Consider the following 12,166-nt stretch of genomic DNA (forward strand, 5'->3'; position numbering starts at 1 on the left):
TATCAAATTTGCGACTTAAAATTACCGTAATTTCCTATATTGTAGCTATTTTGTTTATCTACAATGAAATTTTCATATTCATGTTGCAGTATTACCGTTCAGTTTCCACTCTTGACTGTAACAATAGTCTGGAAGGCAGTCGAAATTATTGTGAACATGTGCCAGTAGGCAATTTTGATATGTGTGTAAGAGACTACTCTTCATCTCAATTGTTTATCATCTCATCGGGCTAAAATATTTGAAAAAGTTCTCAGTGGGCATGGTGGCTCAGTGGTAGAGCGCGTATTTCTGCTTACTTGTTTGATCCCCGGGCAAGTAAGTTTGTGGTGGACAAGATCGTGTCGTGGGTTATCTCGGTGTACTCCCGTTTCGTCCCGCATTCCTTCCTCGTTATTCTTCATCGTTCGAAACATTCCTTCATCGTTTACTTGCTTAAATCATCTGTCTCCCTTAGCTTAATCGTGGAACGTTGAGCTGAAAGATTTCATTTCATTCCGATAAATTCGCAGAAACCTCTAATATTTGTCAAATATACGCTATCTTCCCAACACGAAGAAATTGGCCTTGCTGAACGGAATGTTGACATTGTACAGCACGCTTTGAAACATTACCTGCATAGTCGTTCACATGAAGATTGGGATACTTACCGTGCGTAACGTTCGCAGTCAATATAGGAATCCATTTCACTACGAAATTCTCAGCGCACAAATTATTCCACGGATATTACTGTCGCAAAATTATGGATGTGAAATCCCAAACGACCAACCCTAACAATATTTTTTTCTCCCTTTCAAACCTTCGTGGTCCCTATGATGACATCGATCATCCTTATACGTAAGTATTTGTCAGGAGACACTCACATACCTGACAGTAAAGAGGATCATGGAAGGATTAACCTGCTTTCCATTAAGTTCACAGTTTTTCTTTCAGATAGTCACTAATACGTATATTATACGTTTATTGGTAACCATATCATACGACGTAAACGCATTTACCCTCCTAGTTTGTACATATTCCTTTCCTCCTCGATTCCGGTTCAGTTTATAGAGATATCTGTGATTCGTAGACCACTACGACGGGATACTGACTGCTAGTTCGTGATTTTTTTTTTTTTTTGATTCTTCAGGACATTTCAATATTTTTTTCATATTTTGTTCTGTTTAATTATTATTATTATTATTATTATTATTATTATTATTATTATTATTATTATTATTATTATTATTATTATTAAATTTTAATATGTATTGTGATCTTGTTCATAGTGGTACTCTGGCATTCTCTCTTCTCATGTGTAGCTAAAGTTGTGTAGTTGTAGCAGTTTCCGAACAAATATATATACTGTAGCACTCAAAAATACAGGACCACCCTTATTTAAACATGATTTTCTATTGTTACAATCAGATACTTAGATGTAATGAAGGAATGTATGATTCCGTCAAAGACGAAATCGCTGAGAAGAGGGAAGTCTTAGTTGTGCCAACAAAATTATGTGCTTCACAGTCTCCCGAAACGCTAAAAAGTGCTTCAACGAGATGAAAATTCCTTTGCTGGGGGCTCCAGCACGATCGCTAGATATGAACCCAACTGAAGAAGTATTGGACTTGATGAACCGTGAAATAACAAAAAGGAAGATTGTTTTTGTGTTGGAGCTCCAGAGAGTGATTGCTGGAACGTGGGAAAGCTTCAGGACCAAAAAGAACCGTTTCAAGAATTTGATAAGTTCAATTCCAGAACGTGTAAAGAGCGCTGTACACTGCAAAAGGTGGACCAATAAAGTATTAGTAAGGTACATAAATAAAACTTAATACCTTCGACAGCTAAATAAATTGTGGAAAACAAGAAAAGCAGGGTAAACGTGTGCTTCTACAGATTTTGTAGAGGTGTAAAATCACTGTTTTCACGACATCACTTGAACATAAGAAAAGTTTCATGAAAGCCAAGCCGATTTTTGTCTTTGTGATAATTTTCTAAACAAAAATTAATTTTTGTTTAAAATAAATGTGTTCTGCATCTAAAATGATAAAAGTTTGTTCGTTTGTGGCAAATTATACAAAAGTAAAAATCCCCGCCTAAAGTTGAGAAACCATCAAAACTAGTTCAAAACAGTATTTCCTTATGTAAAATGACATTTGTTCTTTCAAAATATATACTTATTTCTTCAATAAAACAGCAAATGTGACAGTAAAAGTCGAAAAACGTGTGTTTTTTTTAATTAATAAGAGTGCTCTTATATTTTTGAGCGCTGCGGTGTATCTATATACAGGGTGTTTCAAAACAACACCGACAACGTTTTGGAGGTGATTCCTGACATCAAGATAAGACGAAAAGTATAGACCATCCTGGGTACACAAATGCTTCCTTTCTGAGTTATAGGCTGCCGAAAACATGAAAAAAATGAACTTTAAAGGCCCATAGCTTCAATACTATGAGACCTACCGTAGTCGAGTCAAGACTTTATTTAGGAACTAATTTAGGAACTATTTAGTAACGACACAATAGGCCTACTCCCCATAGTTTTTTATCGGGTTTATGTCAGGTGAATTGGAAGGCCAGTGAAGAATAATCACGTCTTTCTCACGAAGCCAATACTTGGTAGTTACAGCAACGTCGATTGCATTGTTCTGTTGGAAGATCCACTCGAGATCAGCAATTCGAGCAGCAAACAGCAACATATTGCGTGCGAGTACTGTTGGGTACGTTGTGAATGTCATGTGAGATGCAGGAATCCGAGGTTTGTTGTACCGTAATAACCAGGGTCCCCTACACTATTATCGATTGTTCTCTTTGCTGTCGCTTGGAGAACAACTGTTTCTTTCTTCCGCAGATCGTACCAGTAGTATCGCCAGCCATCGGGACCATCCAAATTAAATATTTTTCTTCGCTGAAGATGACGCGACGCCAATTCTGCTTCCAGGTCTCATATATTGGCTCAGGTCACCCGTCGCTTCTTGCGCTGCGCCGTGAGTCGTGGCTGTGGCTTGCGTTTCTTATATCGGAGATGGTTGTAGCGTTGCACAGCTCTTGGTAGTGTCAATTTAAGTACACGGATGTTAGGGTCTCGCGTCAACTGTGTAAGGGATATTCCACCACTACTTAGGTTTCGCACAACCTGTCTTTTCTGTTGTGACGGTAATTTACGCAACCTTCCTGATGATTTCTTTACTCCATACCGCATCCCAAGTTAAAAAAGAAAATGTTCAGGACACAAGCAGTTTTCTCAATTCGACATGCAGTTTGATTAACAGATACACTTTCTTTTTTATATGTCACTATTTGACCCTTTTCGCAGTCAGACAACAGGTTACCACGGTCCATTATGCTCCTCTTACGCCCCAGCTCACACAGATGTCCTCGCCGTAGCACAATACCTTACACTTCTACTTCTCATCTGCTATACATCTCGCCTTCTTGTCCAGCAGCCTCTGTGTTCAGTAGCAGCGACTAAATATGTCTGCGTTCTTATCATTTTGAAACACTTCTCTTAGGCTGTTTTTTTTTTTTTTTTTTAATTTTCGTTTCGCCTTGTTGTCTGTACGTATCAGTTTCTACAGTACCTGTTTCCGTGTAACATAAATACAACACTGTGCCATTCACCTTCTCTTCCATTTTCCATTTCCTTCCCGTTCACATAGTATGTCGATATCTTGTATCGTTCTTATTATTTTGCAACTCACCTTCTGTATGTATGTATGTATGTATTTGTGTGTGTGTGTGTGTGTGTGCGCGTGCGTGCGTTGGTGAATCCGACAATCTTTGTAGGTCGACCGGTTTACAGAGCAGCATTGTGAGCAATTTGTGCAAACCGATTATTTTTTGGGGGTGCTCGAATTGTTTTTTTTTATTATTATTATTTATTATTTTTAATTTTAAGGCGTATAGGACCCTTATAGGGGTCCTTCCTCGAGTTCTTTTGGCTCCGCTCGTTTATACGGATGTAGCCGGTTATGTGTGTAAAGTGTGTGTTCAGACTGAAAAATTTCGTTTCTCGATCGGTGTGTATTCCGACGCTGTGACATTTACGTGTGTGTTCCAAGCAGGATCTAGAGCAATCTAGCCTCCCTGCAGCTGCGTTCACCACTATTACCAATCAAGTATTTGTTGAAATGCTAAAGAAAATCAGCAGCTATAGCAGACGAAATATTCACGGTAAGAACGCGGATATAAAAATTATGTAAAAATAACCCTATGCCTAAAATATTCTTATTAGAATTGCGAAGAGGGGGAGGGGAGGGAGAGGTGTGTGTGTGTGTGTGTGTGTATATATATATAAAAATAAATAAAACTTCGTAACTCTGGAACCACCCAACCGATCTCATTCAAATTTTCAACATGGATGAAGTTCGGACCTGGAATGAATTTTATCATTTTAGTTTGATGATGCAATATAGGGAAGGGATATATATATATATATATATATATATATATATATATATATATAGTGTATCAGACCACCAGTCTTAGGCATTTTTCTCGGCTCACAGTGCACGTAGACACTTGAAACAAAAAAATTGAATCACCAAATCGTACATGAAGAATCAAATGGAGATGCTTCTATATTCAGTGGTGTAGGGGGAATACATCCACGGGGGCCAACCACAAAATTTTAAATGGAAATTGGTATCAGTTTCGTTTTCTTTGGAAGAATTACACAAAAAGAAACAACTTTTACGGGAAACACTTTTCGTTAAATTCTACGGTTTGGGATCTATGCCTGAAATTTGTTGTTGAATTTCCACTATCAGACCACCCATCGAAGGCATTTTTCTCTGTTCGTAGTGCACATAGACACTTTAAACAAAAAACTGAATCACCAAATCGTATGTGAAGAATCAAATGGAGATGTTTCTATATTCAGTGGCGTAGGGGGAATACATCCACGGGGGTCAACTACAAAATTTTAAATGGAAATTGGTATCAATTTCTTTTTCTTTGGAAGTATTACACAAAAAGAAACAACTTTTACGGGAAACATTTTTCTTTAAATTCTACGGTGTGGGTTCTATATCTGTTATTTGTTGTTGAATTGCTACTATCATACCACCCGGCCCGCCCATTTTTCTCTGTTCGTAGTGCACGTTGACACTTCAAACAAAAAACTGAATGACCAAAGCTTATGTAAAGAATAAAATGGAGATGCTCCTATATAAAGTGGCGTAGGGGGAATACATCAACGGGGGATTAACTATAAAATTTCAAATGTAAAGTTGTACCAATTTCGATTTCTTTGGAAGTACTATTAAAAAGAAACAACTTCCAACTTCCACAGCTTCCATTGCAAGAGATTAATCCTGACATGCCATAGGATTCACCACTGGCGTATTTTTCCGTAAAGGTACAGGATAACTATTTGGATCGGAAATTACCAATCATGTTGTTTACGTCTACCCTTGGCTCAATAGTTTGTATTTGTCTAGGAAGCTGTGGAGAATCGATACGAAGAAAGATGCAGAATCATCAATCTGTCTTTTTGCTATCACCGGAATAAATGCGTGGAAAAGCGTAACTAACATAATGCGTTTGTCGATAAAAAAAAAAGCCAAGCTTGTTGTCTTTGTCTAAGTATATGAGTCGTGTGTTGTGATAAAATGCATTCCTTTTTCTTTTCCGGTAATATTGGCTTCTTATGATTTTTATATAGAGAGATAAGATTCTTTCTTAAATCGATTGTAACATATAAGCGTTTAAGCAAGTCTAAACCAAAAATGACTGGAATACATGATTTCTTTCTCATACGAAAGTAATGAGAGAATATCGTTTCCCAACTTTGAATGATACCATTGCTACGTATTTCAAGTTAATAATTTTATTTCATATCCCTTTAACCGCTGTTTTATGTGGTATTAATTGAAAACCAGGAAGTAAAAATTCGAAGGGCCAGATGGAAATGCTGGATCCGGTGTCCACTAGCACTGTCCATCTGCGTAGTTTAATGATTATTTATAGGTTTTGTTCTGTCATTAGAATTGCTTGATCGTTGATTCCTGGACCCCTGGACAATGTTCGGCCCTACTCACTCTTTTAAACGTTTAAAATACGTAGAAGCACCGTACCTACGGTTCCTGCATATTGCGAAGGCCAGTATTTGATCTTCTGTTGGTGGATTTTGTTAGAGGGTTTGTGGTGTTCTTTGTTTTCTTCTAGACTTCACCCCGTTCTGATAGTTTTTCTTTCATCGCTTATTCCCTTAACTCCTTTTTCTATTTGAGTTACGCAAATTAGTTTGAGCAACAATTAAAGAGAACTCAACCATTTTATTGGCCAGGGAAAAAAATCGTTTTAAACAGGAGTTTCCTGCTGGTGTGGAGATTCTACGGCGTTGAGGTTATACTTCTGATCCTCCTCTTCTAGTTGTGGTGGTGATATTGAAGTGGCGGAGCGGAAGGATTATATTGACAACTAGGATTTTTTCTAGGTACTGCTAAATTGACATTAACTTTATCCTGTAATGATTCAAGAGACTGAGGAAATACATTTATGTATATACAAGTACAGTGCGACAATACTGTACCGAATTATCATTATTATTATTATTATTATTATTATTATTATTATTATTATTATTAGCAATATAAGAATGAAACCTGCACCGCAAACAAATATGTCTATGACCTCCTCCATGGTTAAGCGGTTAGCATGCGCTCCTTTGGAGTGGGAGACCCGGGTTCGATTCCCGGAGGGAGCTAAAGTGATTCGGATTCCACGTTAACCAGTAGGTCCCGTCTCATATAGCCTCGCTGCTTAAAGGGTCGTTAAACTCAAAATCAATTCCCAGAAGGACTATGAGACCAAGAATAACAATTAAGTGCCACAAAACTTCAATTTTTTTTATTGAAATATTTGATTTTTAAATTATCTAATCACCTCGACCTAAGCCTTCATGCAAGTAATTCAGTATTGATTCAAGTTCTTCAGCCTGTCTCATTCTACCTTACTCTAAGTTATTTAAACCCTATAATCCGACATGGGCTTAAAAATTACTTGTCTCGGCGTTATTCTCTTTTCAGTCAGGAAAGAATGGTCAAACGCATTGTGTGTCCTTGTTGTTGTAAAGTCAGAACTAGAATATTGTTGTGCAAACCGCTTGAATTCTTAACTTTTTCATCTTTTGTTCCCGAGGAACTATAACATTTTTTTTTTTTTTTTTTTTTGTTTGCTAGGAACAGTAGTACCAATTTTATAAAGTTGAACATGAACAATATGATATTTATGTTTATATTAGGTAACTTGTTATCTCTCTCTTTCTTACCACATCGATATCCATTGGGAGTAAATTACTTACGCAGTGTACTTCTGAGGTTTTTATTTTTATTATTATTATTATTATTATTATTATTATTATTATTATTATTATTATTATTATTATTGAATTATTTATACACTCTTATATTCCTACAGGTTGGACCGGTATCTGCATGCTTTGCAAAGGCTTTCCAACGTATACCTAAGTCTGTTACTAATTCACACATAGATCTATCTCAACAGGGATTGGAAAAACCTAATGTGCAGATGTTCGTTTTCGAAGTGAATATGGAAATAAAGGAAGACGATGGAAGGGTAAATATGTATTTACGTTTGTAAAAGTGGTGATATGTTAGTGAAAGAAATAAGAAACAGTAGAGTAGATCGGAGTGCACTCATTGAATAACCTTTTTCTTAATTTGACTGTATAGCGTAAATAAAGAGGATAAGTTTTTTTTTCCCCGACGTTTTGAGTATTTTTTCATAGCAGAAGTGAACATTGCGCTAATAGAAGCAGAGAACCGTAAATCGAGTGAAATCGGTCCCAGTTGAATTCTACAGAAAATGAGCAGGTTAGACAAATGCTAACTTAGAGTAATAGTAGCACATTCCTACATGTACGCGTTTTTGTAAGTATGTGGTCATATTTTGTAGAATTTGCAAGGGGCACTTCGTTACCTTGCTTTGATATTTCAGGTTATATATTTTAATATTAAATCTATCTATACATAGTTAAGTTGTGTGTATTAATTAATAAGTCAGGCCTGACGCGTATTTATCTAACGCATTTATCTAGTACTATTTATTTAATAAGTATAGCGTAATATATAATCTTACTATGTTTATTCTATGTAAATGTATGTAAATATCAATTAGCGCATTATCCCAATCATTTATATAAGCCAAATTTTCTTTTAAGATTAAGATTCAGTTAGTTAGATCGAGTATTACTCTCGCTCCTACTTGATTATAGACCTGGTAGAGAGGCTACTTTTTGAAGATTTCACTTTTCTTTCATGCTTTTCCAGTAATTTTCCACTGCTGTAGAAGTTTCTAGAACCGTTAATACTTAAATTTTTTCTTCATTTTTTTCTGTTTCCGGCAAAACATAAAAAGGCGGATTTTTTAATGGCTTTGGCTGTTTCAGCTAAGGAGGCCTGTAGAATAGAGGGCTATGCTGGTGGCTGTTCAGTCCGAAGGGAATTAGCAAGCGAGCTTTTTCCTGGGAGTTTGTCCTTTTAGATTAGTTACTGGATGACCAGTGGATATGTTAGTCCTTGGCTTTCAGTCCCGCTAGAGAAAATGGTCTCTGGCCATAACTTAGGTGAATTCCAGTGTTAGGAATAGGAATTAAAGAATAAAATAGGAATTTTGAGCTCTACGTCAGAGTAATGGCTTAAATGGGCTCTAGTTACTGGTTAGACGGAGTGAAAAGTAATTTGCTCTTGGGGTGACCCTAGGGAGAGAGTGAACCCAGGGCACTTAGGTTTTGAAACTCTTCAGGTGCTGGAGGTTTTTCCCATTAAAATAGAATCCAAGTTGCGATTTGGTATCGATTCCCGTACAGTCAGGCAATAGTGAGGCTTGACTGGTGTTTTCTTTTCACACTGCGACTTTCGTGTTTGAAAGTATTAGTGTGTGTGTTCACCTTTTAACCTAGAGTCTTGAATGGAAGGCGTAATGCTATAGCTGGGCCATGAGTGACGGCAGCTACCCTAATTCCCTAAGTTTACCTATCCTTAAGATTTTAGCTAGTTTCCTTTTCTGGATTTCTCAGAGAGTTGAGAGTACAAACCAGGTATAGGCCAGACTGTTGCTAGGTGAAGTTAAGCAGTCTTTGAAAGTAAGGAATATGGACCTAGAGTAGAGTACTAGTTTCCATATTACCGCAGTTCCCAAAGGATTATTAGAGAAGTCTTTTTATGTTTAGTGATATTTAAATTAGAGTTTGTGCTCCTTGAACTCTCATGATGAGTTTTTTGGGAAGCCGAGCAAAATATTAAAAGATTAAATTTACAAGGGCGAAGTAACGTCCTTTGAATCTCAGATTTCTAGTCACTCACCTTACCTTAATTAATTAGAGAAACATTAAGCTTAATAAATCTAGTTATTCTCCGTAAATCTTTTGACTTGTTATTTTTAACCCAATCGTATTTTTGAACCTGTTACCTAGACAACAGCGAGCGGACGAATTATTTCTTTTGGAATTTATTTCTTTTTTGTTGTAAGGTAAAAGTGGCAGACTCGTAAGAGTGGTGTGATAAAGAATCACGATTAGTTATATACCTTCATATAAATATCAGAGGATCGAGCACATTCCAACGATTTAAATTAAATTAATATATATTTTTTTTTTATTTTCTTTTTTTTTTACCTTACAGATTTTACATGTATAGAACTATGTAGATGTAACTACATATATTTCAAAGTGAGCTGCTTCTGTAGGCTGTTCATCTATAGAATTATGTAGGTGTAACTACATATACTTCAAAGTTTGCTGCTTGTATAATTCAGCCATTTCTATGGAAATAAAAGTGGCTAACTTAAACAGCTTTCACTGAAATGATGTTAATACTGGTTCAAAGTTTACGCTCTAACCGCATATGCTACTTGCATATATTTAAAGTGCGCCTCCAGTAATCACAGATTAGATCTGCATATTCTCTATATTTTCATATTAATCGTAAATATTCATTTTTTTTTCATTTCAGTATTTTATTATATCTGTGATACCTTTATGTTTTTCAAGACGAATGTCATGTACGAAAGTTTCCTAACTTTTCTGGTATCACGGACTTCTTGTACGACTTTTGGTTCTCCGCGGGCCCCCATGAAGCCAAAAATTATTTTTAAATACATTTTACATATCGTAAAATAAAATAATAATATATTTAGTTATGTTCAGTTATAATTTATCACTTAATTTTTATGATGTGTAAAATAAATTTAAAAAAAGAATTTTTCTTTACAATAACAGATTTAATAACACATTTAGTGATGTACAATTGTAATTTATTTATAACAATACAATACTATTATAAAGAAAACATTTGGAAAAGTACCACTATACCAGTTAAGCCTAATATTACAAGTCACTATACTATATATATTATATTATAGTATACTCAATATTATATTATACTCTCCTAATATAAGGCTGATGCTGTTTTCAGACGTCGGCTTTGTATGTCTGGATAATAACCTGATAACTTTACATGTAGATCTGACTTCACATTAAGTCTTCTTCTATTTCATACGTATGAGAGGAGCGCACATATATGTAGTTGCAAATGGCAACAAGTGTTACAGCCCTTTCAGAAATTGCAGGATAAACAGCCTTTCGCTGGAACCAAGACGGCAGAACGGTAACTAAGGAAACAGTATTTTTGAAGTTCTTCCACAGAAAACGTGCATATCTCGAATCGAGAAAGAGAGATTTCTTCGTATCATTTTTTTTTTCAAAACAAATCGGAAAATACATATGTACTTAAGGCGACAATGATCTCATATGTTCGGCGACATCACTATGAAGGGGTTGTTCACTGAAATCACTGTATATGAAGGAATTGTGGTTTTGTTTCTCTTAACGGTTGCACCAGAAATTTAAATTCTTGATTGTTGCCTCTACGTGTCTTTCACAGAAAACACAGTGGTAAACGTACCTTGAAAGCTCGAGTTGTGAGTATTCAAACCTTAAATATATTCTCAAAATAGTGAGAGACGAAAGCAGTGTGAAATCTTTTAAATCGTATATTAACTCAGATTTGGAATTTATGAAAAACAATCTTGCTTCGACACGAAACTCAAACATCTTCGTCAGAACCTTACTATGAGACACCCAGCGAATTTCTGAGTCCAAAGATACGTGTTCGTGATCACTCGTTCTAGCAGTGGGGTATACTGGTTTGATGGCTTGGGCTACTACTAATCTTTATAACACCTGTACATTGTTATTATTATTATTATTATTATTATTATTATTATTAATAATAATAATAATAATAATAATAATAATAATAATAATAATAATAATAATAATAATAATAATAATAATAAACAATTTGTAATAATAATAATAAGACAAGCTCACCCTATTTGGAGGAATTAGTAATTGTTGGAGGGCCTAGTTAGGCCTTCGCCTACGCCCTCTCTGCTGGTCTAATCGGGTCGCTAGCGCACGCGCCTTTCCTCCACATGATCGCGGATTAAATTCTCGGTGGAGATTGTGAAACGCATTAAAATGGTTCAGATTCTACCGTAGACTGTAGGCCCATGTCTTGTGGCCGCGGTGCTACAAAGGGACGCTTCTATCAAACAAACAATAATACATAAAAATACGCAATATTTTGGAAATAATAGTGCTATAAATCAGTTGCTTACGTATTTACATTGCTGAATAACAAACACGGCCAACAAAATAATTTAGACAACTTAGAGCTACCACACACCCCATTAAACTTATCGTACGAAGATAATGTAAAATAATTATGTACTCACGGTGTTTTTCTTTGACATCCTTAGATAAATTTAATTCAGGAGTCGGTCTTTCCATTTTCACAATTTCTAGTTTTTCACTATATGAATCGAACGACAGTTAAAAGGCAAATTCCAGGCGAATGAAACAGGCACCTGTACATGCTATGTATTACAGGCGGCTGTAATCCTTTGGAATTGGAACACTGTTTTCCACATGTACATTGTATGTACGGAGTTGCAAAACATATGCTTCACAGGTGTTTAACAGGTGTAAAAGAGAGAAAAAAAATCGATCTTGTAATGGAAACACTCTGTACATCAGATGATAATCGATATACGTGAACTGTATAGTGCATGTTCATATCGCTTGAACATGAACTGTCACTGATATCCGTACACGCAGTGTGCACTCAACGTTAACAGTGGAAGTACAGGATATCAGAACATG

At 35.8% G+C, this 12,166-nt stretch overlaps 1 protein-coding gene across 6 annotated transcripts in view; it reads left to right on the forward strand.

Annotated features, from left to right (window-relative positions):
- GAPcenA (GTPase activating protein and centrosome-associated) overlaps positions 1-12,166 on the forward strand; it is a 772,500-nt gene that overhangs the window by 161,068 nt on the left and 599,266 nt on the right. For all 6 annotated transcript variants that reach the window (XM_081765583.1, XM_081765580.1, XM_081765582.1 and 3 more), the window contains one exon: positions 7,399-7,557. In XM_081765583.1, coding sequence (XP_081621709.1) covers positions 7,399-7,557 — 159 coding nt within the window. The remainder of the gene's footprint in view (positions 1-7,398; positions 7,558-12,166) is intronic.

This window comes from Thermobia domestica, chromosome 7, assembly GCF_964235325.1.
Source record: "Thermobia domestica chromosome 7, izTheDome1.hap1.1, whole genome shotgun sequence".
Taxonomy (NCBI): domain Eukaryota; kingdom Metazoa; phylum Arthropoda; class Insecta; order Zygentoma; family Lepismatidae; genus Thermobia; species Thermobia domestica.